Source organism: Orbicella franksi, chromosome 15 (assembly GCF_964199315.1).
Source record: "Orbicella franksi chromosome 15, jaOrbFran1.1, whole genome shotgun sequence".
NCBI classification, from domain to species: Eukaryota; Metazoa; Cnidaria; class Anthozoa; order Scleractinia; family Merulinidae; genus Orbicella; species Orbicella franksi.
The window spans coordinates 5,635,944-5,663,272 of record NC_138159.1 but is presented as its reverse complement, the minus strand read 5'-3'; the positions used below and the strand labels follow the sequence as shown (position 1 = coordinate 5,663,272).

The 27,329-nt window shown below is 39.0% G+C and overlaps 3 protein-coding genes across 3 annotated transcripts; all 3 read right to left on the bottom strand.

The window, feature by feature from the left end:
* Window positions 1-1,301: 1,301 nt before the first annotated feature.
* LOC145469720 (E3 ubiquitin-protein ligase TRIM45-like) lies at window positions 1,302-25,018 on the bottom strand. Its single transcript, XM_081453503.1, has 2 exons — window positions 21,855-25,018; window positions 1,302-1,371 (listed from the first exon to the last, which is right to left on the bottom strand). The coding sequence occupies exon 1, from the start codon at window positions 25,016-25,018 to the stop codon at window positions 22,817-22,819; it is 2,202 nt and encodes a 733-aa protein (XP_081309629.1). The 3' UTR covers window positions 1,302-1,371; window positions 21,855-22,816.
* On the bottom strand, window positions 2,297-4,844 carry LOC145469719 (E3 ubiquitin-protein ligase TRIM45-like). The gene has a single exon (XM_081453502.1). The coding sequence runs from the start codon at window positions 4,573-4,575 to the stop codon at window positions 2,371-2,373; it is 2,205 nt and encodes a 734-aa protein (XP_081309628.1). The 5' UTR covers window positions 4,576-4,844; the 3' UTR covers window positions 2,297-2,370.
* LOC145470603 (E3 ubiquitin-protein ligase TRIM45-like) lies at window positions 11,542-13,355 on the bottom strand. The gene is made up of 2 exons (XM_081454408.1): window positions 11,957-13,355; window positions 11,542-11,840 (listed from the first exon to the last, which is right to left on the bottom strand). Exons 1-2 carry the CDS (start codon window positions 13,353-13,355, stop codon window positions 11,542-11,544), a joined length of 1,698 nt encoding a protein of 565 aa, XP_081310534.1.
* Window positions 25,019-27,329: the final 2,311 nt, after the last annotated feature.

Genomic DNA, 27,329 nt, shown 5'->3' with positions numbered 1-27,329 from the left:
ACGAGGATCTACTTCAATGGTCTTCACTACGGACGTCAAGGAAGAGACATAACTTGGTCCAACAGTAGTTTATTCTGCACTCTAACGTCGGGGGTGAAACTGACATACTCGGCGGAGTAGCCGCTGTAAAATCGTAAGGATGTAGCCGATGTAATCGATGTAATCGATGTAATCGAAAATGCTTAACAAACGTACTTGCTTATATATCATCCTTTACACGTCAAGTGTTTACAATATGCTAATGTAACTTCAAGTATACAATACGAGCGGAAAGTACATAATTAAGATAGCGAATTCTAATCAACACCACGAGGCTTCCAAAATTAAAAATAGAGTGCTAGGATTAAAATTACACAGGCTGAGATTAAGATAGAACAAACTTAGGAAATTAAAAGCGAGATACTTAAATATGAATTGGTGAATTGGTGTTACCGACAGCAAGGAAAAATTATCCTATGAATAGAAAGCATTAAAACTCCATTAGTGAAAAGTAGTTCAGCTGGCTAACTTCCGAGAAAACTAATAAAACTTCGTTAGTGAAAAGTAGTTCAGCTGGCTAGTTTCTGAGGGAACGGAAGGTATATTTCGATAATAAAAAGAAACTCAAATGACCCGATAACGAACTACTTGTCTTCTAAATGAAAGTTAGTGAAACAGCGTTGCACACGCTCAGGTATACAAAGAATCCGCAAAGTACAATGAAGAACAAAACTTAAGATCTCTAGCTGTTAACTGAAAAGAGGCTACGGACGGTTTTTTCCTATAATTTTCCAAATAATAAAGAATTGTCTGTGGAACGGCGAATTCTCTCATAACAAATGTTAGATTTATCAAGTTTTGGAAGATGAGAAATGTAAGCATCATTCATTTTCATTTCCGAAAACACTCAAAAGGGGAATAGGTTCATGAAAACTATACTAAACTCAAATAAAAAGATTCACTTATTTCACATGGAATACTACAGTGTAACAAGATACAACAAGACTCTATCATCTAGATCATAGTCTCTTTTTACAAGAAAAGGTTCAAATCGTCTTACAAAACTGCACATCAAATATAACAACACGAGAAATAATGATAACACGGATCACAGTTTTAATTAATCAATCCATCGAACGGTCAATCAATCAAGAAAATTACAGCGAGTAAAAAGGAGTAAATGTATGAAAAGGAAAATACAAAACGAATAATTTAACATTTACAATGAGATCAAAATACTGAGAAATTATTTCTAGCAATATATAAAGGACCTGACTTAAGTTCAAAAATATCCGTATAATATTCAAACAAGATTAAACTGTCTTCAAGCATTACTGGCATTCACCAGTAAATTGTCAAAAGCGTTTTGATAATAATAAAAAACCGTCAATGCTTCATAATGAGCAAAACTGAAACAAAACTAAGCAAAAGAGCTACATGTACAACAATAAAGCATAAATTACAGTCAAATCTAAATAGCGATAAACTAAAACTAACAATGACTAAATGATTTAAGTTAAAATAACTATGCGTCAAAATTTGAAAATGTATAAAAGAACGCTAGCAGCGTTGCTTGTAGTAACTTGTTTAATACGTTGCTGATAACCGAAGGAAAGGGTAGCCTCGACAATTTGAAAGCCTCTCCCTCCTCACCCGTGCTCCCAAAGCTGACTTTTTTCCCCTATGACAGTATTTACATATGACAAATGAAACCTTAGGAAAAATTGTCTTTTTTTGTTTTTCTTGTTTGTTTGCTTTTTTTAAAGACTCTTTCGGTCAGTTGGGGCAAAGCGAGCAAACAAAATGATCCGCCATTTTAAGTGCTGCGCCCAACTGACTAAATGCCTCGACTCCACGGAGGCTATTTTTTATAAAAGGAAAGCATTTTACCGAAGAATCATCAATAATACAAAAACCTTTGGCATCTGTAATGAATTATATCCAACAATTACACTTCATCCTGCTTAGAGAAAGCATTAGATTCAATCTGTCGTCATACAATACTTTGTCTGTTGGGTCCCTTTTGGGTTTTTGTAACAACAATATTAGTATTTTTGTGAAAACCTATAAAAGCGAAAGAAATACCAATTAAAATCCTTGTTTTTTTATTTATTTGTTTGTTTGTTTGTTGTTTTGTTTTTAACCGCGAGAGACAAGATCAGGAATAAAGAAAATTTCCACACAGGCAAGACTCAGTGGATAAATGAAAAGCTGGTGCTGTGCTGAAAAAAGTCTATGAGGAATGTACGAAAGAAATTGAGATATATCATCAGTGACTAAAATGAAAATACAGTAAGATGCATCAGTCTTCTGTGCTCTTTATATATAACACAGAAAACGTTTCTTTCAATATGTAGGTGCTCAAAATACTCAAATTGCTGACTAACTCATCTACTTCAATATGTACACTTTGTTACATGTATCGCTAGTCACGAGAATACGTCCATCTGGCGCTGTTGCTATTCCAATAGGATCTGGTAAATCAGTGATAGTTTTGCCTGTGAAGCGACCGTCTAAAGAAAACTGCTGAACTCGGTTATTACTCCAATCACATACAAGAACATTATTGGAGCTGTCTACAAGCATACCACGCGGCAGGTTAAATTGTCCGTCTTCCTTCCCGTCTTTTCCAAACTTGTACAAGAAAGTTCCTGACTGATCGGCAACTTTAATACAGTTATTTTCTCCATCACCTACAAGAAACATGTTTTTGTAAGGAATGCAGCTTGCTGGTCGTTTGAGTTTCTCTGGGCCGCTGTCTCCAAACATGGTAATAGTCTCACCCTCTTGTGTCATGACCTGTATCCTATGATTGCCCCACTCGGTTACAACAATGCGGTGTTGTTCATCCAGACAAACATCAACCGGGTAGGAAAATTCTCCCTTTCCTTCACCATATCTTCCAAAGGTTTTTACAACAGTTCCTGTCTGGACATCTACTTGTTGTATTCTATGACTCCATCGATGTACCACCAGAATCTCGTGATCATTTAAATATGTAACGCCGTATGGGCTGTCAAACTGTCCCGCATTTTCTCCTTGACTGTTAATTCTTCTTAAACAGTTGCCTTTTTCATTGAATATATAAACACAGTTTCCAGACCAACCTGTTATAGCAATCTTCCCTGCCGTATTTACAGCAATTCCACATACATCGCAAAGCTCATCTCCTTGAAATAGCTTCAAGTTCAACTCACCGACTACAACAAGTTCACGTTCTTTGACTTGCGTAGTAAAAGGGCAGTTCGGAAGTTTATCGTCGTTGATCTTCAATTCAATGTTATAGGCGCCCGGCACTTTTGGTGTAAAATTCACCTTCCATTTATCGTTTCCTTTCTCGCTAACAATCACATTTGTGACGTCTTTAGTAGGTTCAATGAGAACTTTAATTTGATTTTTAAGATCAGGCTGGTTGCTTATCTCTCCTTCAGGTGTTCTGGGGCATAATATCAATTCTGCTGCTACACCAGCCTGAAGAATTTGATCCAGTCCCTCCACAGTGCATTGACTCGCATCAATTCCCTCGGTTGCGATATCGCCCAGTCTCAGACCCTGCACAGAAGCCGCAGTAAATTTGATGAATGAGGTCTCGTGGTGTTTTGGCATTTCAATGTCACGAAGCTCTTGAAATCTGTGTTTGAGAGTTTCCTTGTTTTGCATGATATCTAAGCTTAAACTTCTCTGTACCAGATTTTGTGTAAACTCCACCGCTTGGATCATTTGTTTCAGCAGTGATTCCGCTTTCTCCTTAGCCGAGTTGATTTTCTCGAGTCTTGTCGCGTGTGTCGTGTCCACGGATGCAATTGCCTCTCGCTCGCGATCTCGAATCTTTGTAATCATTGTCTCGGCTGCTTGGGTGATTCCACGTTTAGCGATTGCGACATTGGTTTCCAGCTTGGAAATGGTTTCATCAAATTTTCGAATCACATCCTTCAAGGCTGTCTCGCTTTGTCTAATCGCTGCAGCTTCTGCCATGATATTGCCTTTCTCGTTGTCAGCCGCTTTGTCGAGTAAAATTACTTCATGGTTTCGGTGGTCTGTGACTATGCAAGCATGGCAGACACAGGATTGACAAGGAAGGCAGAAAAATCTTGTGATCTCTCGCTCGTGGTACTGTTCAGAGCAAAAGGGCTGTCGCTTCAATAAGGCTTCGTAGTCTTGAGTTTGAAATTCTTTGACGGCCATGACTTTATGTCCCTCGAATGCAGCCCGCATAACTTCATGCGCGTTTAAACAGTCGGGGCACATAAATCTTGCGCAATCAAAACAGTAATGAACATCGGAGCTTCTTTTCTTACAGTTGCCACAAGTTATGCTACTTCCATCGCCGCTCTGTCGGACAGCAAGGAGACTCAACAAACTGTTGTGGAAAAAACTAGTCGGCAAACTGTCGAAACGATTTCCTTCGGGCAGATCGATTTGCGCTTGACACTGTGGACAACGGAACTTTCCTTGTCTGTGGCTGGCTCTTACATGATTCTCTAAACACTGACAGCAAAATGTGTGTAGACATGATATAGTTTTGGGTTGGTTGTAGGTATCGAGACAAATCGAGCATTCAAGATGTTTCTTGAGGTTTTTCAAGAGGGACTCCATGGTAAACGTTTTCTAAAGTTTGCTGGTGAAACACACACTCAGGTCTATTGTTTTTGATTCTGGGAAAAACAAACTTTTCTTTCATCTATATATATCTGACCTTTCTAACCAGAAGCCGAGTTAATTACAACAGTTTAATACGGATTGGTACTCAGTCACGTAAAACGCTTTTCTTGTGGAGTTGTTTTGATCTTATGTCAATCAGGAATTGTACGATGCATGTAAAATATGGACTTCTGCTCCCGGAGTGGGGCACACGAGTAAGTCTGAAGGGGTCGGGTTCTCCATTCCAGGTCTCTAAATGTGGCCCGTTTAAAAAGAAAAAAAAATTGCTTCACAAAATCATCACATCGTAAAAATACTTAGAAATTTAATAAATTTTGATAAGCCGTTTCTGAAAAGTTATTACTTTGTTCGTTATACGAGTGACCTAACCAACGTATTTTGTTATGAAAGTTTCTGCGAATAACTTAAAATCGCTGCTGATAATTTGAAATGTTTTTGTCTTCGGAGTTTTATACCGCTTTCTGGGGAACGTTTCGAATATAGATACTCCGTTATATTTCAGAATTTCTGATATCTCAACCCCGGCCCGTGTAGAGGCACATACCCGTATAGGTAATTTGGTAGTGCCCACCCCCACGCTCCGCCCCTCATCCACAGTATGCACTTTATTAGCTGGAGGTTTATTACAATGTACGGACGACACGCTTGGCTGAAGACATTAGAACGCGCTAGAATTCTCGGATGAGTATTTGTGCAGGAAGTTTCCGTGCTACTAGTTAACAATTTAGAAAATCCTGAACTTTTCAAAAGTTTTAGTTGGTTTTCAATAGACCAAGCCAAGTTTGTTCACACTTATTTGGATTTCCTGTATACTGTAAGTCAGTTCCTGCATGCTAACGAGCATCTCTTTTGTACAACAGGGAGGGAGGTACAATAAGCTCGCCCGAACATGTTTGCTTTTAGCAGAGTCGCATCACGCTAAAAGCCAAGTCATTTCCATAATTTGTCTTTGAAAAGACGCTTTTTTGATTAATTAAAAGTTCTACCCACAGGCAACACTCAATATCTCCTTTGTTTCAAGATGAACCTCCTACACAGACATTGTTTCAGCTCAACACGCGAGAAGAATTCCTAATGAGATTGAAAGAATAATACGACAGATGGCTTCAGGGTGTTTCTTTTTGTGCTTTGATGAACCAAAAATGCGTCATTTTCTGCAAACGTTTCCAATTGCTGGTTAATTAGACTAAAATAGACCTGAGAACAAGATTTTAACTCTTTACCTCTAGAACCGAGAAGGTTCTTGTTACACCCTAAAGTTTTCCCCAACTTGGCGTCAATTTCCTTTGCTCCTCTCCCTTCAGAAAAAAAAAAAAGAAAAAGAAACAAATAAACATTTCATCCTTGTTTTATACATACATACAAAGAGAAAAAAATAATAATTATGTAAAATTAAAATCATTTGTAAAAACAGCGCGTTCCCAACACGTTTTCCTTTTTTCACACTCTCCACCCGTTATCTCAGAGCGCGCACTTTCGTGCAAAGTTCTCTATTTGTTGCGGCATGCATTTCTTTCTTTGATTACGTCAAAACACCTTTGCTTATTTTTGTCAACATGCTATCAGTAATCGTCTTTTCTCTTTTACTGTTCACTTCCTTTCTACCCATTATCGATGCTAGATATTAGATCCCGATGTACAAGAAGGGCACGCCCTGTAAGTTGGAAAAAATATTCGATAATTTCAAACATTTTAAGACATGTTAAAAGATCATCGCAATTTTGTGCTCAACTCAGATAGTTTCGAAAATGACTCCTGAAAAAAATTCAGGCCTAACCAAAGCCGGTGTAGTTCTCGTCCAACTGACCAAACAAACTAACTGAAGGCATGAAGAAACTACATATTTTCCAATAAAGCACATTATATAACAATGACAGCTTGTTTATACTGTGTGCAGACTGCATGAAACCTTTACTAAGAAGCGAAGGTTTTCATCCGGGCCGACACACTGGGGTTTCCTCTGAGCACGACAAATATGGAGACCGACGCCGAGTTGTAAAAGATGGAGATCCGTGCTGCACCTCTTCGGGAAGTCGCTTTGGAGAATTGGGTAAAACTGGAAATAATATTCATATTTTCCTCTTTTAAGGGTGCATGGCGGTATCGTTCAAAAAGGTAGCATAGGATTATTGTCGGCTTCGGTCTGGACTACTAATGGAGTAGCTCGGGATTACCGTCGTGTAAACCTCGAATTCTGACGGATTAAACTATGGCTTTCGATTATAGTTGAATGATACTTTTGATATAATACATATTTGCACCATTCCTATCCTCTTGCAACGGTTCAAGATGTTTTATCAGCTCAGTTACTCTTGTCACCCAAAATGTTGCTAACAGCAAGCTGTTATCAAGCTGTCAGGGTAACGTGACAAAATTTGAAGGGGAGGGGGATGGGGTGGGTAATCGATGATGCACTATGGCATGTTGTGTATCAGTTACAAGCTGGGCAGGGAGGAAGCTACATGTATGCTTCTAGTCACTTCACACTACAGAAATTAGAGATATAATCCAGATGCCAAGGCTGATAAGCCATTATAAAAATTTGCGGTAAAGTTAGTATTAGGCGGAAGTGTCTCTGATGCTGTTGGAGATTATCCCACTTTCCATCTATCCAAAAGAGACTTGCTGATCTCTATCTAGAATAACGCTAAAGAGTGGACTTCACATTTTGAAATTAAAATTATTAAAATTAATTTGGTTAAATTTGTGAATTCTTATCCTTCAGGCTGAACAAGAACTCCAACAACTTTAACAAGCACAGACAGCAGCCTACCAACAGCAGTCAGAACAACAACAACAACAACAACAACAACAACAACAACAACAAATGCAGCAGCCGAGCATATCTGCAGCACAACCTGTAGCCACACAGTTAAATAAATAGTACATACATATCTTAATTGGCCACTCCCCCATGGGGCTTTCCGGGGCCAGTGGAAACAAATGATGAAACAAATAATGCGAATGAACATAACATAGTTAGAAATCCCAACTGCCAGGAGGTAGACCAGTTGGATATTTACAAACGTGGCCGAGGAGTTGAACTAGGGTCTACCGAGAAACAGCTCTAGCTTAGCATACTATTTGGGACAGTCCCTTTCACGCTCGCTGAATAAGAGATGGAGAAATACTCCGCGCCCAGATATTGAACGTTTAGTAAAGACCCGAAACAATAGCCAATACTCAAAAGCGAAACTCAAAACTTAAACAGCAAATCCTAGCCACACAAAACTTAAGACAAAGAGCTATGCAATTGTAAGGGAAGAGGGTATGAATAAAATATCCAAAAGGTGCTAAAGCTAGTCCTTGAGTGGTAAAGCAGGATACTGAAAATACTAGGGATAAAGGCAAACGATAAAGGAGAAACAAAAAGGTGCAGAAGAATTTAAACCGCCTTTCAGGCTAGCGTGGGAAGAGGAGAAACGACGCAACAGCACGTGCCCAAGGTAATTGCACAATTACAAGAACGTAGGTGCACAAACTAAAAGCAAAACAAGGCGAACATATTACTGAATAGTACAAACCAAGGAAAAAGCGAGTAACAATTACACCGAGCCAAAGGAATAGTATTTCACAAGCCCGGCATTTGCGAGGCAAAGCAACCTCGGAAAAAACATCACTGAAGAACACAGAACATATTTGATGAAGCATGAAACTTAAGGGAGCCGAGGGAATAGCACTGCACCAAGTGCCCGATATTTGTGAGGCAAAGCACGCATACAAAAACATTACTGAATATAACAAAGCGTACAAAGTAAAGGGAGCCGAGGGAATAGCACTGCACAAACGCGACGTTTGTGAGGCAAAGCACGCATACAAGAACATTACTGAATATAACAAAGCGTACAAAGTAAAGGGAGCCGAGGGAATAATAGCACTGCACAAACGAGACGTTTGTGAGGCAAAGCACGCATACAAAAACCCGCATTACTGAATATAACAAAGCTTCCAAACTAAAGGGAGCCGAGGGAATAGCACTGCACAATCAGATCTTTGTGAGGGAAAACACGCATACAAAAACATCCTTGAATTTTACAGAACCTGCAAACTAGAAGGGAGTCGAGGGAAAGGCGCTGCACAAGCCCAATGTTTGTGAGTCAAAGCACGCATAAAATAATGTGAGCCAGTATTGCAACTTCACAGTAAAAGCGTGAAAATACTTAAAGGGCGTACTGCAAGGGAAAACCATGGATAAAATTCAAGCAATTGCGACGGAATAACGGACTATACTCGCGCAAAAGCAAGTTTGTAAACGACTAAAAGCAACAAGCCACAAGAAAAAGTTATGTTGTACCAGTAAGGGTGCCGGATTTGGTTTCCATAAACTGGACCTGTACGCGTTTAGTTCAGTTGAAGGAATCAGGAACTGTGCAAGCAGCATGGACAAGAACTTGATCATCCGGCATAGGATACAAGTGAAGTTACGAGGTGAAGGATTCTTCAGTACACGAACTGGGCTGAAATGAGATGCAGAGCTCTTATTTATACCCGCTTAATAAGGGACTGGCGCGAATAGTGGTCAGAACGGGACTAGAAAATTAATCCGCGACCTCCGGATTTCAAGTCCGGCCAGCGCCCTAACCATTCGGCCACGCACCCTCCAATAATTTAATAACATGATACCTGTTAAGAAATGTTGTACTTATTATGTTTATACTTTAATTAAAGTGCATCTGGAATGGAATTTTAAATTGCCTAAACCTGAACAAATGCACATTTTGCATTTCACATTCTCGGGCAAAAGAAAAAGAAAGAATATTGAAGTAGTTTTAAATAAAATACGAAAAAAAAAATTTTAAAAATAAGACTGTTGCTTCATTTGTTTTTCCATGCAAAAATAGATATTCTAGTTAAATAAGAACGAATGATAAATGTAAAATAGGTTTACAGACTCAGTGAAACACTCAAAAGGGGAAGAGGTTCGTAGAAAAGACATAAATGTACTTTAGTATATAAATGTCTAAATAATCTAGTACCTAAATATTTGAGTGACTATTTCACAAGAAATTATAATGCGCATAGCCACAATACTTGCAGAAAAACAGATTTGTACCTGCCCAAACCCAAACTCAGCCTTGCAAAAGGAACTTTTAGATATTCGGGCTCAGCTTTTTTTAACCTCTTACCCCGGAGCATTCAAAACGCCGAGTCACTTTCTTCTTTCAAAGTTCTAATTGACGTCTACAATTTTTAAATTTTAGACACTAGATTTTTATAAATTATTGCATGCTTGTTTATACTCTATACTTTTAATTATTACTTGTGTTTTTAAATGTATATCTTACATTTTTTAAATTTTATCTTGTATTTTTAAATTATCACGATGTCTTGTATTTTTAGTTATTATATTTTAAGTCCAGGGTTCCTCTGGAGATCAGCCTCGTTGCTGAATGGGCCATCCTGGCTAATAAAGTTTACCTTTACCTTTACGTATACGATAATCTCCAGTAAAAAGATTTGCTTATTTCACATGGAATGCTACAGTGTAACAAGATACAACAAGAGACTATCATCTAGATCACAGTCTCTTGATACAGGAAAAGGCTTAAATCATCTTACAAAATTGCACATCAAATATAACAACACAAGACTTTATGATAACAGAAATCACAATTTTAACCAACCATTCAAACGGTATATCAATCAAGAAAATTGGAGCAGGTAAAAAGGAGTGAATGTATGAAAAGGAAAATACAACAAAAAATCAAGTCATTTAAAAATTTACGATGAGATCAAAATAATGAAAAAATTCTTTCTAGCGATATCCAATGGACCCGACTTAAGTTCAAGTGTCTGTATTATATTGAATCCGATTAAACTCTTCAAGCTTTACTGGTATTCACCAGTAAACTGTCAAAAACATAATAATAATAATAATAATAATAATAATAATAATAAAAATCCATTGTTTTATAAAGGAAAAAGTTAAAACTAAACTAAGCAAAAGCTCTACAATAATAAATCACAAATTACAATGAAATCTAATATTAAACGCTAGTAATGACTAAATGATATAAGTTCAATCCTCCGTATAAGATTTAAAAAGATATGAAAAACTAGCAGCATTACTGGAATTCGACAGCAACTTGTTTAATATGTTGTTGATAACCGAGGAAAAGGCAGCTTCGACAGTTTGAAGCCCATTCCTCCCCCTCCCCTCCCTTCAAACAGCTACGTTTGTCTCCTATAAGACTATTTACACTTGACAAATAAAGCCTAAGGACCAAACTATACTTTTTCTTGTTTGTTTGTTTCCTTGATTTTTTTTTTTTTAAAGCCTCTTCCACGCATTCAGTTAGTTGGGACACAGCACGAAAAACGGAGAGCGAAAAAAGGATCCGCGGTTTTCTGCGCTGTGGCACCCCAACTGACAAAACGCATAGAAGAGATTATTTTTTTTCTTACAGAGGGAAGCTGTTTAGCCGAAAAATCATCGACAAAACTAAAAAGTCCGTCATCTGTAATGAATTGAAACATTTGTTAAACTTCCTCTTGCTCAGAGAGAGCACATCAATCTGTCGTTCTCTTTCATTGTAATAGCGATATTCGCATTTTTGTGGAAACGCATAAAATGGAGAAATACCCATTTAAATCTCACACCTTAAAACAAGAGAAAGTAAATTTACGGTTTGTTTGTCTCTTTTCTTGTTGTTGTTATTGTTCTTGTTGAAAGCGATCGAAAGATGAGATTAGGAATGAAAAGTTTTTCACCAGACTGGATGAGTGAAAACTTGATGCGTGCTGAAAAATCTTTGAGAAACTATACATGCGAAAGAAAATTGAGATTTTTAAGTGAAAAATACAGCGACATGCGTCAGCCAGTCGTGCTATTTATCTCACAGAAACCGCTTCTTTTGTTTATGAAGGCGTTTAAGCTACTCATACTGATGAGTAAATCATCTACTTCAATATGTAAACTTTCTTAGCTGTGCTAGCCACGAGAATACTTTCATCTGGCGCTGTTGCTATTCCAGTAGGATCTGGTAAATCAGTGATGGTTTTGCCTGTGAAGCGACCGTCTAAAGAAAACTGCTGAACTCGGTGATTGTTAATATCACATACAAGAAGATTATTGAAGCTGTCTAAAAGCATACCATACGGCAATTTAAATTGTCCACCTTGATTTCCTTGTTTTCCAAACTTATACAAGAAAGTTCCAGACTGATTGAAAACTTTAATACAGTTATTGCCTCCATCAGCTACAAGAAACATGTTCTTGTAAAAAATGCAGCTTGTTGGATAATTGTAGCCTGCGAGCAGGCTCACACGTTAGAGCACAGACGCGCGCGGCGTAGCCGCGAGTTGTTCAACTCACCGACTACAACAAGTTCACGTTCTTTGACTTGCGTAATAAAAGGGCAGTTCGGAAGTTTCTCGTCGTTGATCTTCACTTCAATGTTATAGGCGCCCGGCACTTTTGGTGTAAAATTCACCTTGAATTTACCGTTTCCTTTCTCGCTGACAATCACATTTGGAACGTCTTTTCTAGGTTCAATGAGAACTTCAATTTGATTTTTAAGATCAGGCAGGTTGCTTATCTCTCCTTCAGGTGTTCTGGGACATAATATCAATTCTGCTGCTACACCAGCCTGAAGAATTTGATCCAGTCCTTCCACAGTGCATTGACTCGCATCAACTCCCTCGGTTGCGATATCGCCCAGTCTCAAACCCTGCACAGAAGCCGCAGTAAATTTGATGAATGAGGTCTCGTGGTGTTTTGGCATTTCAATGTCACGAAGCTCTTGAAATCTGTGTTTGAGAGTTTCCTTGTTTTGCATGATATCTAAGCTTAAACTTCTCTGTACCAGATTTTGTGTAAACTCAACCGCTTGGATCATTTGTTTCAGCAGTGATTCCGCTTTCTCCTTAGCCGAGTTGATTTTCTCGAGTCTTGTCGCGTGTGTCGTGTCCACGGATGCAATTGCCTCTCGCTCGCGCTCTCGAATCTTTGTAATCATTGTCTCGGCTACTTGCGAGATTCCACGTTTAGCGATTGCGACATTTGTTTCCAGCTTGGAAATGGTTTCATCAAATTTTCGAATCACATCCTTCAAGGCTGTCTCGCTTTGTCTAATCGCTGCAGCTTCTGCCATGATATTGCCTTTCTCGTTGTCAGCCGCTTTGTCGAGTAAAATTACTTCATGGTTTCGGTGGTCTGTGACTATGCAAGCATGACAGACACAACCTTGACAAGGAAGGCAGAAAAATCTTGTGATTTCTCGCTCGTGGTACTGTTCAGAGCAAAAGGGTTGTCGCTTCAACAAGGCTTCGTAGTCTTGAGTTTGAAATTCTTTGACGGCCATGACTTTGTGTCCCTCGAATGCAGCCCGCATAACTTCATGCGCGTTTAAACAGTCGGGGCACATAAATCTTGCGCAATCAAAACAATAATGAACATCGGAGCTTGTTTTCTTACAGTTGCCACAAGTTATGCTACTTCCATCACCGCTCTGTCGGACAGCAAGAAGACTCAACAAACTGTTGTGGAAAAAACTAGTCGGCAAACTGTCGAAACGATTTCCTTCGGGCAGATCGATTTGCGCTTGACACTCTGGACAACAGAACTTTCCTTGTCTGTGGCTGGCTCTTGCATGATTCTCCAAACACTGACAGCAAAATGTGTGTAGACATGATATAGTTTTGGGTTGGTTGTAGGTATCGAGACAAATCGAGCATTCAAGATGTTTCTTGAGGTTTTTCAAGAGGGACTCCATGGTAAACGTTTTCTAAAGTTTGCTGGTGAAACACACACTCAGGTCTATTGTTTTTGATTCTGGGAAAAACAAACTTTTCTTTCATCTATATATATCTGACTTTTCTAACCAGAAGCCGAGTTAATTACAAAAGTTTAATACGGATTGGTACTCAGTCACGTAAAACGCTTTTCTTGTGGAGTTGTTTTGATCTTATGCAAACAGGAATTGTACGATGCATGTAAAATATGGACACATTCCCGGAGTGGGGCACACGAGTAAGTCTGAAGGGGTCGGGTTCTCCATTTCAGGTCTCTAAAAGAAAGAAATGCATGCCGCAACAAATAGAAAACTTTTGCACGAAAGTGCGCGCTCTGAGATAACGGGTGGAGGGTGTGAGAAAAGGAAAACGTGAAAAAATTGCTTTACAAAATCATCACATCGTAAAAATACGCCAAATGTTAGCTTAGAAATTTAATAAATTTTGATAAGCCGTTTCTGAAAAGTTATTACCTTGTTCGTAATACGAGTGACCTAACCAACGTATTTTGTTATGAAAGTTTCTGCGAATAACTTAAAATCGCTGCTGATAATTTGAAATGTTTTTGTCTTCGGAGTCTTATACCCCTTTCTGGGGAACGTTTCGAATATAGATACCCCGTTATATTTCAGAATTTCTGATATCCCAACCCGGCCCATTGAGAGGCACATACCCGTATAGGTAATTTGCTAGTGCCCCCACCCCCCACCCCCCCCCCCTCTCCGCCCCACATCCACAGTATGCACTTTATCAGCTGGAGGTTTATTAGAATGTAAAGTGTTCATGAAGAGAACGACACGCGTGACTGAAGACACTAGAACGCGCTAGAATTCTCGGATCAGTATTTGTGAAGCAAGTTTCCGTGCTACTAGTTAACAATTTAGAAAATCCTGATCTTTTCAACAGTTGTAGTTGGTTTTCAATAGACCTAGCTAAGTTTGTGCGCACTTATTTGGATTTCCTGTATGCTGTAAGTCAGTTCCTGCGTGCTAGCGAGTATTTCTTTTGTACAACAGGGAGGGAGGTACAATAAGCTCGCCCGAACATGTTTGCTTCTAGCAAAGAGTCGCATCGCGCTAAAAGCCAAGTCATTTCCATAATTTGTCTTTGAAAAGACCCATTTTTGATTAATTAAAAGTTCTACCCACAGGCAACGCTCAATCTCTCCTTTGTTTCAAGATGAACCTCCTACACAGACATTGTTTCAGCTCAACACGCGAGAAGAATTGGTAATGAGATTGAAAGAATAATAGGACAGATGGCTTCAGGGTGTTTCTTTTTGTGTTTTGATGAACAAAAAATGCGTCATTTCCTGCAAACGTTTCCAATTGCTGGTTAATTAGACTAAAATAAAAGTGAGAACAAGATTTTAACTCTTTACCTCTAGAACCGAGAAGGTTCTTGTTTCACCCTAAAGTTTTCCCCCACTTGGCGTCAATTTCCTTTGCTCCTCTCCCTTCAGAAAAAAGAAAAAGAAAAAGAAAAAGAAAAAAATAAACATTTCATCCTTGTTTTATACATACATACAAGGAGAAAAAAATATTAATTATGTAAAATTAGAATCATTTGTAAAAACAGCGCGTTCCCAACACGTTTTCCTTTTCTCACACCCTCCACCCGTTATCTCAGGGCGCGCACTTTCGTGCAAAAGTTTTCTATTTGTTGCGGCATGCATTTCTTTCTTTCATTACTTCAAAACACCTTTGCTTATTTTTGTCAACATGCGATTGGTAATCGTCTTTTCTCTTTCACTGTTCACTTCCTTTCTACCATTATCGATGCAAGATATTGGATCCCGATGTACAAGAAGGACACACCCTGTAAGTTGGAAAAATATTCGATAATTTAAAACATTTTAAGACATATTAAAAAATCATCGCAATTTTGTACTCAACTTAGATAGTTTCGAAAATAACTCCGGAAAAAAATTCAGGCCTAGCCAAAACCGGTGTAGTACTCTTCCAACTGAGCAAACAAACTAACTGAAAGCATGAAGAAACTGCATATTTTCCAATAAAGCACATTAAACAACAATGACAGCTTGTTTATACTGTGTCCAGACGGCATGAAACCTTTGCTAAGAAGCGAAGGTTTTCATCCGGGCCGACACGATGGGGTTTCGTCTGAGCACGACAAATACGGAGACCGACACCGAGTTGTGAAAGATGGAGATCCGTGCTGCACCTCTTCGGGAAATCGCTTTGGAGAATTGGGTAAAACTGGAAATAATATTCATATTTTCCTCCTGTTAAGGGTGCATGGCGGTATCGTTCAAAAAGGTAGCATAGGATTATTGTCGGCTTCGGTCTGGACTACTAATGAAGTAGTTCGGCTTACCGTCGTGTAAACCTCGAATTCTCACAGATTAAACTAAGACCTGCGATTATAGTTGAATTATAGTTTTGATATAATACATAGCTGCACCATTGCTATCCTCTTGCAACAGTTCAAGATGTTTTATCAGCTCAGTTACTCTTGTCACCCAAAATGTTGCTAACAGCAAGCTGTTATCAAGCTGTCAGGGTAACGTGACAAAATTTGAAGGGGAGGGGGATGGGTGTGGACAATCGGTGATGCACTATGACATGTTGTGTATCAGTTACAAGCTGAGCAGGGAGGAAGCTACATGTATGCTTCTAGTCGCTTCACACTACAGAAATTAGAAATATAATCTAGATGCCAAGGCTGACAAGCCATTATAAAAGTTTGCGGTAAAGTCAGTATCAAACGGAAGTGTCTCTGATGCTGTTGGAGATTATCCCACTTTCCATCTATCCAAAAGAGACTTGCTGATCCCTATCTAGAATAACGCTAAAGAGTGGACTTCACATTTTGAAATTAGAATTATTAAAATTAATTTGGTTGAATTTGTGAATTCTTATCCTTCAGGCTGAACAAGAACTCCAACAACTCCAACAGCACAGACAGCAGCCTACCAACAGCAGTCACAACAACAACAACAACAACAAATGCAGCAGCCGAGCACATCTGCTGCACAACCTGTAGCCACACAGTTAAATAAATAGTACATATATATCTTAATTGGCCACTCCCCCATGGGACTTTCCAGGGCCAGTGGAAACAAATGATGAAACAAATAATGCAAATGAAGATAACATGGTTAGAAATCCCAACTGGCAGGAGGTAGACCAGTTGGATATTTACAAACGTGGCTGAGGTGTTGAACTAGGGTCTACCAAGAAACAACTCTAGCTTAGCATGCTATTCGCGACAGTCCCTTTCACGCTCACTAAATAAGAGACGGAGAAATGCGACAGCGCTTAAGTGAGTTGGAAGTGTAAAAGGATAGAGAAACAGACGGACGGGAAACGAGAAGCGCGGTAGCGTGGAGAAGTAAGTGAGAAAGAGAGGCAACATGTTGCAGCTGCCAACAGCCGTAGGATTTCTAGCCACCCAAAACTTAAGACAAAGAGCTATGCAATTGTAAGGGACGAGGGTGTTAATAAAATATCCAAAAGCTGCTAGTACTTGAGTGGTAAAACAGGATACTGAAAATACTAGGGATAAAGGCAAACGAGAAAGTAGAAACAAAAAGGTGCAGAAAAATTTAAACCCACCCAAGGGATGGCAGCCAGAGCGTCAGTAATTCGATTAGGGCATTAGACAGCCTTTCAGGCTAGCATGGGAAGAGGGGAAACGATGCAACAGCACGTGCCCAAGGTAACTGCACAAGTTACAAGAACGTAGGTGTACAAAGTAAAAGCAAAACAAGGCGGACATATTACTGAACAGTACAAACAAAGAAAAAAAGCGTGTAACAATTACACCGAGCCAAAGGAATAGTACTGCACAAGCCCGGCATTAGCGAGGCAAAGCAATCTCGGGAAAAAAAAACATCACTGAAGAGCACAAAACATAATAAGGTGTGCAACTGAAGGGAGCCGAGGAAATAGAACTGCACCAAGTACCCGATGTTTGTGAGGCAAAGCACGCATACAAAACCATCACTGAATATAACAAAGCTTACAAACTAAAGGGAGCCGAGGGAATAGCACTGCACAAACCAGATGTTTGTGAGGTAAAGCACGCATACAAACACATCCTTGACTTTTACAGAACCTGCAAACTAGAAGGGAGTCGAGGGAAAGGCGCTGCACAAGCCCAATGTTTGTGAGGCAAAGCACGCATAAAATAATAAACAGTACTGCAACTTCACAGTAAAAGCGTGAAAATACTTAAAGGGCGTGCGGCACGGGAGAACCATGGATAAAATTCAGGCAATTGCAACGGAATAAGGGACACTACTTGCGCAAAAACAAGTTCGTAAACGACTAAAAGCAACAAGCCATAAGAGAAAGTTATGTTGTACCAGTAAGGGTGCCGGATTTGATTTCCATATACTGGACCTGTACGCGTTTAGTTCAGTTGAAGGAATCAGGAACTGTGCAAGCAACATGGACAACAACTTGATCATCCGGCATAGGGTACAACACATGAAGTTACGAGGCGTAGGTTTCTTCAGTACACGAGCTGGGCTGAAATGAGATGCAGAGCTCTTATCTATACCCACTTAATAAGGGACTTGCGCGAATAGTGGTCAGAGCGGGACTTGAAAATTAACCCGCGACCTTCGGATTTCAAGTCCGGCGCCCTAACCACTCGGTCACGCGCCCTCCTGTAATTTGATAACATGATATACCTGTTGTGAAATGTTGGTACTATATATTATGTTTATACTTTAATTAAGGTGCATCTGGAATGGAATTTTAAGTTGCAGAAAAACAAATACACATTTCGCATTTCACATAATTGGTCAAAAAAAAAAGAATGTTGAAGTAGTTTTCAAGCCATAAAGTTTGTCACAATACTACTTGTCGAAAGGAAAAACATTTCCCAACCAAGCGATCATTCAAACTGATGTGAAAAACAGACATTCCACAAGGTGTGCTTGTATGCCACAACGGATAAATTCAGCGTAGTCATGTTCTCTATTCCATTTTTTATTTGTTTTACTGAGAAAGAACCACAATAATTATTCAGCAATATTCTTGTGGTTTTCTAACTTTATAATGATGTATGGTTAGGTCTGATCAACTGACTGACTGGCTGACTGATTGACAGACCGACTGACTCAGTGACTCACTGACTGACTGACTGACTGACTGATGGACGGATGGACGGATGGACGGATGGACGGATGGACGGATGGACGGATGGACGGATGGACGGATGGACGGATGGACGGATGGACGGACGGACTGACCAAACAATATGCCGGATGGAAAGATATTCACATGAACTAACACCTATAAAGTATGAAGTCATTACTGTATCGTAATATATCTATAATAAACAATAAACAACAAGTACATTGTAGTACACAATGGCGTGACTGTTGGTTAATTTCTATGGGCTTGCAAATCCAACTACAATCACGGACAAAAGTAGCTGACACTCCCTGTAAACAAACCTTCTCTCTTCAAATGCAGTTTTTCCTCCCTACAGCTGTACACTCCTCATGTGGGAAGCGTGGTGGCCTCATGGTTAGTGCGCTCGTCTCCGGATCGAGCGGTCCGCTCGATCCGGAGACGATTGTTTTTTTCGAGCAAAAAGGGATATTCTAGTTAAACAAGAACGAGTGATAAATGTAAAATACAGTGAAACCTCCATTAAGCGGACACCTTCGGGACCTTCCCAAGTGTCCGCTTAATAGAGGGTGTCCGCTTGATAGAGGTTTGTAAAAATAGCGCAATGTTTGTTAACGATTAACATTCAACGGTTACTCTATACTGTGATAAAGTTCCATTTTGTTGAGGAAGTTATCCCGAGTTCAAGTTCGATACTTTTCATTACCAATTGTAATTTGTTTTTTAAATGCAAAAATATATTTAACAGCAAAACAGCAACGATAATACGCGCAGTACATGAACTCTTTGTCAATTCAGTTCGGTGTCTGCTTAATAGAGGTTTTTAACAATAGAAACTAGCCAAATACAATAGCCTCCAATAAAAAAAAACCGCTACAACATTACGCAAGGTACAACATTACGCAAATCATAGTCTGTACTTTGTTCGTTGAATAGGTCCTGGAAGTCACCGGAGCTAACTCACTCAGGGATTTAAACATAATTATGGCTTTTTGCTTCGTTCTGCGTATTGCTAGTTTGTCCCATTTAAGTATTTCGAGGAGGAAGCATGAGCCAGTGTCATTATATTATTTGCTATTAAAATGACTCTGTCTGAACGGTTTTGTAACTTTGGTAGCTTGTCACTCAATTGATTACTAAGCCACCCCAGACGGGGCTACAGAAATCAAAGTGAGGTTAGATTAAGACGTTCTAAATTAGTACCGCGGTAGATTGGGAGATGAGGAGCCTGACACGCCTTAGTGCACCTATTGCCGAAAATACCTCTTTACTCACTTCGTTAACATGATTAGACCAGGAAAGCCGATCATCGATAATCGGACCTAATGATTTTGCGTGATTAATTCTGCTGATTAGGTGGTTTCCAAATTTGATGTTTATTTCGTCATAGCTGTCGCCAAGAAGTTTCTGGCGAGAGCCAACGACCATAAACTCAGTTCTAAAACAGGAGTTCCAAGATTAAGAACCCATTCGGAGGCCAATACTCTTCGAGGCTTTTTGGGGAAGCATATCTCCCCCCCCCCCCCCCCCTCTCTCCCCCTAGACCGGCAGACACAGCAATAACTGGGGGTTTATTAGAATCTAAAGTCATTATGAAAATGAAGATACGTGTGGCTAAAGAAATTAGAATGAGACATTATTCTTTGTTGAACACTTTTGTAGCAATTTTCATTTGCGTATATTTGTGATTCCGAGAAATCGACTGGAGATACCACAAACCCTGTTACAGCTATTGTCTGTGATTCCGAGAAAGGCAGATTTAATGTCGTCTGTAAACTATGACCTTTCTGTTGCTGAAGCCAAATTAATTTAAGAACTGTATCACGCAAGACATTTGTTTATACGGGAATGTTAATTTCCGCAGGATTTATTAATATTGTGACTTAAGCAAGGAATAGTTGTTATTAAAACTTCCCCGTTGTTAAAATTGGTCCTACTTGTTTTGAGTAGTAAACGCGTGCGATAGCGTGAGTATTGTGTTGATGATATCGTGAGTAAGGTGATGACACAAGGTGAGTTCGCGCTAACTGACACAATACAACAGCTGATCGTGTTTTTTAACATCACAGTCACGCTACTGTGTTTTCTAACACAGGTAACTTAATATTGTCCTGGTTTTTCCCATTGCAACTCTTGTAGAACTGTGCAAATTCTATTCTATTCCAATTTTGTAGCATTTTTGTATCACGCAAGACGTTTGTTAGTGAAGAAGATTGATTTTCGCAGGATTTCATAATTGCGTCTCAAACAAAGAATATTTACCACGAAAGCTTCATAGCTGCTAAACTTGGCCTTGACTGTATGGAGTGCCTTGCGAGGTAATTGCCCGATAGCTGAGAGTTTTGTTGATAATATCGTGAGTAACATGATGACACAAGGTGAGTTCGCGTGAAGCTAAGTACAACAACCGATTGGGTTTTTAAACATCACAGTCACACTATCGTGTTACCTTACTGTTTTTGTAGTTCAGTTTCTGCGTATTCGATTTCTCAGCTTAAAGAACTAACTGTGTAAATTATATTCTATTTATAGCTCTGAGTATTGTTGCCGGTATTTTCAATTATAAGCGAATTCAAGGTACGGGAGACCCGTTACAAGGGCGGGGAAAAAATGAAGCCGCGGACATTGTTTGGGAGATGGTGGTTTTCGTTTTGCACTAAACTGGCTGAAAAAAATAAGACTTTCGCGTTCATTTTTTTTTTCCCCAAGCAAAAAATGGATATTCTTCTTAAACAAGTTTGAGAAATAGGTGTAAAACACTTTAACAGACATCAATCAAATTTTAGTCAATTCCTCTTGACTCAATGGAAATATATTACAGGTAATGTTAGACTATCACGTTTTGGAACAGTGAGATAAATTAAGCATCATTCATTTTCATTACCGCAAACACTCAAAAGGGGAACAGGTTCATGGAAACTGTGATAACCTCAAATAAAAAGATTCACTTATTTCACATGGAATACTACAGTGTAACAAGATACAACAAGACTCTATCATCTAGATCATAGTCTCTTTTTACAGGAAAAGGTTCAAATCATCTTACAAAGCTGCACATCAAATATAACAACACGAGAAATTATGATAACACAGATCACAATTTTTAATTAATCAATCGATTAAACGGTCAGTCAATCAAGAAAATTACAGCGGGTAAAAAGGAGTAAATGTATGAAAAGGAAAATACAAAACGAATCATTTAACATTTACAATGAGATCAAAATACTGAGAAATTATTTCTAGCAATATACAAAGGACCTGACTTACTGGTTCAAATATCCGTATAATATTCAATCAATATTTAACTACTTTAATACAGGCATTCACCAGTAAATTGTCAAAAGCGTTTTGATAATAATAAAAACCGTCAACACTTCATAACGAGAAATATTAAAACAAAACTAAGCAAAAGAGCTAAAATAATAAATCACAAATTACAGTCAAATCTAAATAGCAATAAACTAAAACTAACAATGACTAAATGATTTAAGTTAAAATAATTATCCGTCAAAATTTGAAAATATATAAAAACACTAGCAGCATTGCTGGTAGTAACTTGTTTAATACGTTGCTGATAACCGAAGGAAGGGGCAGCTTCGACGGTCTGAAGGCCCCTTCCTTCTCACCCCAAAGCTGAGTTTTTTCCCTATGACAGTATTTACATATGACAAATGATACCTTAGGAACAAATTGTACTTTTTTGTTTTTCTTGTTTTTTTCTTTTTTGAAAGACTCTTCCGGTCAGTTGGGGCGCAGCGCAAAAAACAGCAGCAGAAAACAATCCGCCGTTTTAAGTGCTGCGCCCAACTGACTGAACGCCTTGAACCTCGAGGCTAGGTTTTACAAAAGGAAAGCATTTTATCGAAGGATCATCGATAATACAAAAAACTTCGTCATCTGTAATGAATTATATACAACAATGACACTTCATCTTGCTTAGAGAAGGCATTAGAATCAATCGGTCGTCATCATGTACAATGCTTTGTCTGTTGGGTTTCGTTGTAAGAGCAATATTAATATTTTTGTGGAAATGCATAAAAGCGAGAGAAATACCAATTTAAATCCTTATTGTTTTGTTTGTTTGTTTGTTTCTTATTTTGTTTTTAACAGCGAGATATGAGGTCAGGAATGAAGAAAATTTTCAGGCAGGCAAGCCTCAGTGGATAACGAAAAAAAAATCTATGAGAAACGATACGAAAGAAAATTGAGATATCAGTAGCTTAAATGAAATTACAGCGAGATGCATCAGCCATTTGTGCTCTTTATATATGACACATAAAACGTTTCTTTCAATATGTAGGTGTTCAAACTACTCAAATTGGTGAGTAAATCATTTACTTCAATATGTATACTTTGCTAGCTGCGCTAGTCACGAGAATACGTCCATCTGGCGCTGTTGCTATTCGACGAGGACACCGTAAATCGGTGATAGTTTTGCCTGTGAAGCGACCGTCTAAAGAAAACTGCTGAACTCGGTTATTGCCAGAATCACATACAAGAAGATTATTGGAGCTGTCTACAAGCATACCTTGCGGAGAGTTAAATTGTCCATCTTGATTCCCTTCTTTACCAAACTTGTATAAGAAAGGTCCTGACTGATTGAAAACTTTAATACAGTTATTGCCTCTATCAGCTACAAGAAACATGTTTTTGTAAGGAATGCAGCTTGTTGGATGATTGAGTTTCTCTGGGCCGCTGTCTCCAAACATGGTAATAGTCTCACCCTCTTGTGTCATGACCTGTATCCTATTATTGCCGCACTCGGTTACAACAATGCAGTGTTGTTCATCCAGGCAAACATCAACCGGGTTGGAAAACTCTCCCTTTGCTTTACCACCTTTCCCAAAGGTTTTTACAACAGTTCCTGTCTGGACATCTACTTGTTGTATTCTATGATTCCATTGATCTGCGACCAGAATCTCGTTATCGTTTAAATATGTAACGCCGCGTGGGTGGTTAAATCGTACGGCATTTCCTCCTTGGCTGCCAATTTTTCTTAAACAGTTGCCTTCTTTATCGAATATATAAACACAGTGTCCAGTCCAATCTGCTACGGCAATGTTCCCTGTCGTATTTACAGCAATTCCATGTCGACTGTGAAGTTCATCTCCTTTAAATAACTTCAAGGTCAACTCACCGACGACAACAAGTTCACGTTCTTTTATATGCATAGTAAAAGGGCAGTTCGGAAGTTTATCGTCCTTGATCTTCACTTCAATGTTATAGGCGCCCGGCACTTTTGGTGTAAAATTCATCTGGAATTTACCGTTTCCTTTCTCGCTGACAATCACATTTGTGACGTCTTCAGTAGGTTCAATGAGAACTTCAATTTGATTTTTAAGATCAGACAGGTTGCTTATCTCTCCCTCAAGTGTTCCGGCGCATAATATCAATTCTGCTGCTACACCAGCGTGAAGAATTTGATCCAGTCCTTCCAGAGTGCATTGACTCATATCAATTCCCTCGGTTGCGATATCGCCCAGTCTCAAACCCTCCACAGAAGCCGCGGTAAATTTGATGAATGAGGTCTCGTGGTGTTTTGGCATCTCAATGTCACGAAGCTCTTGAAGTCTGTGTTTGAGAGTTTCTTTGCTTTGCATGATAACTGAGCTTGAACTTCTCTGAACCAGATTTTGTGCAAACTCAACCGCTTGGATCATTTGTTTGAGCAGCGATTCCGCTTTCTCCTTGGCGGAGTTAATTTTCTCGAGTCTCCACGCGTGTGTTGTGTCCACGGAAGCAATCGCCTCTCGCTCGCGCTCTCGAATCTTTCTGATCATTGTCTCGGCTGATTGCGTGATTCCACGTTTAGCGATTGCGACATTGGTTTCCAGCTTGGAAATGGTTTCATCAAATTTTCGAATCACATCCTTCAAGGCTGTCTCGTTTTGTCTAGTTGCTGCAGCTTCTGCCATGATATTGCCTTTCGAGTTGTCAGCCGCTTTGTCGAGTAAAATTACTTCATGGTTTCGGTGGTCTGTGACTATGCAAGCATGACAGACACAGGATTGACAAGGAAGGCAAAAAAATCTTGTGATCTCTCGCTCGTGGTACTGTTCAGAGCAAAAGGGCTGTCGCTTCAACAAGGCTTCGTAGTCTTGAGTTTGAAATTCTTTGACGGCCATGACTTTGTGTCCCTCGAATGCAGCCCGCATAACTTCATGCGCGTTTAAACAGTCGGGGCACATAAATCTTGCGCAATCAAAGCAATAATGAACATCAGAGCTTCTTTTCTTACAGTTGCCACAAGTTATGCTACTTCCATCGCCGCTCTGTCGGACAGCAAGGAGACTCAACAAACTGTTGTGGAAAAAACTAGTCGGCAAAGTGTCGAAACGATTTCCATCGGGCAGATCGATTTGCGCTTGACACTGTGGACAACGGAACTTTCCTTGTTTGTGGCTGGCTCTTGCATGATTCTCCAAACACTGACAGCAAAATGTGTGAAGACATGAAATAGTTTTGGGTTGGTTGTAGGTATCGAGACAAATCGAGCATTCAAGATGTTTCTTGAGGTTTTTCAAGAGGGACTCCATGATAAACGTTTTCTAAAGTTGCTTGTGAAACACACACCCTGTAATTAGAGCTATCGTTTGTGATTTCGAGAAAAACAGATTTGATTTCGTCTATATACATCTGACCTTTCTAACCTGAAGCCGAGTTAATTACAAAAAATTTAATACGGATTGGTGCTTTGTCACGTAAAACGCTTTTCTTGTAGAGTTGTTTTGATCTTATGTCTATCAGGAATTGTACGATGCATGTAAAATATGGATTTCACACTCCCGGAGTTGGGTACAAATATAAGTCTGAGGGGGTGGGGTTGTCCATTCCAGGTCTCCAAATTTGGTCCATATTAGAAAAAACTGCCTTACGAAAACATCACGTTGTATGGCATTAGTTGCCTATTGTGTTCTCTTCTTATATTAATGTTTGGAATTCATACGTAACTTTAACTATTTTAGACTCCCTTCATAGCATAGAAATAGCGTTTTTTCTCTTCTTTTTTTCCTTCTTGTGCGCGCATTTGTGCTTCAGTTTTCTTGCTGACCTGTATTTTATTTCTATTTAATGCTGGTGTTAACTGGCTGCCTGGCTCCGCGAGCTCCTATGGTTATTCCAAGCAGCTAGTACTATAATTTTTACTTTTAATATTTTCATTGAACATTGTAATTTTTCTTTAGAAAGAGTGAGTACAAATAAAGATTGATTATTGATTATTATTATTATTATTATTATTATTATTGGTTGTAAAAATAGGCCAATTGTTACTTTAGAAATTTGATCAATTTCAATAAGCATTTGTGAAAAATTATTTCCTTTTCCGTAATATGTGTAACCTAACCAACGTATTTTGTTAAGCAAAGTTTCTGCGAATAACTTAAAATCGCTGATGATAATTTGAAACGTTTTTGCTTTCGGAATTTTATGCCCCTTTCTAGGAAAGTTTCGAATATGGATACCCCGTCAAAAGTTCTGAAATCTCAACCCCTGCCCGTTGGGAAACACTTACCCGCATAGGTAATTTGGTAGTGTCCCCCCCCCCCCCCCTCCGCCCCTCTGCCCCACATCCACAGTATACACTTTATCAGCTGGAGGTTTATTAGAATATATAAAGTGTTCATGAAGAGGACGACACGCGTGGCTGAGGACATTAGAACGCGCTAGAAATTTCGGCTGAGTATTTGAGCAGCAAGTTTCCGTGCTACTAGTTAACGATTTAGAAAATCCTGACCATTTACACAGTTTTAGTTGGTTTTCAGTGGACCAAGCTAAGTTTTTGCAAACTTAATTGGATTTCCTGTATACTGTAAGTCAGTTCTTGCATGCTAACGAGCATCTCTTTTGTACAACAGGGAGGGAGGTACAATAAGCTCGCCCGAACAAGCTCGCTTATAGCAAAGAGTCGCATCTCGCTAAAAGCCAAGTCATTTCCATAATTTGTCTTTGAAAAGACGCTTTTTTGATTAATTAAAAGTTCAACCCCACAGGCAACACTCAATATCTTCTTTGTTTCAAGACGAACCTCCTACACAGACATTGTTTCAGCTCAACACACGAGAAGAATTTGTAATGAAATTGAAAGACTAATACGACAAATGGCTTCAGGGTGTTTCTTTTTGTGTTTTGATGAACCAAAAATGAGTGGTATTCTGCAAACGTTTCCAATTGCTGGTTAACTAGACTAAAATAGAAGTGAGAACAAGATTTTAACTCTTTACCTCTTGAGCCGAGAAGGTTCTTGTTGCTCCCTAAAGTTTGTCCTCAGTTGGTGTCAATTTCCTTTGCTCCTCTCCCTTCGGAAAAAAATAAAAAACATTTGATCCTTGTTTTATAAATTTATAGCAAAAAAAAAAAAAAAATCACAATTATAGAAAATTAGAAACATTTGTAAAAACAGCGCGAGGTTTACGTTCCCAACACGTTTTCCTTTTTTTCAGACCCTCCACCCGTTATCTCAGAGCGCGCGCTCTGAAGCAAAGTTTTCTATTTGTTGCGACAAGCATTTCTTTCTTTGATTACGTCAAAACACCTTTGCTAATTTTTGTCAACATGCGATCAGTAATCGTCTTTCCTCTTTTACTGTTCACTTCCTTTCTATCCATTGTCGATGCAAGATATTGGATCCCGATGTACAAGAACGATACGCCTTGTAAGTTGAAAAAATATTCGATAATTTCAAACATTTTAAGACATGTTAAGATATCATCGCAATTTTGTACTCAACTTGGATAGTTTCGAAAATAACTCCTGAAAAAAATTCAGGCCTTACCGAAACCGGTGTAGCTCTCTTCCAACTGAGCAAACAAAGTAACTGAAAGCATTAAGAAACTGCATATTTTCCAA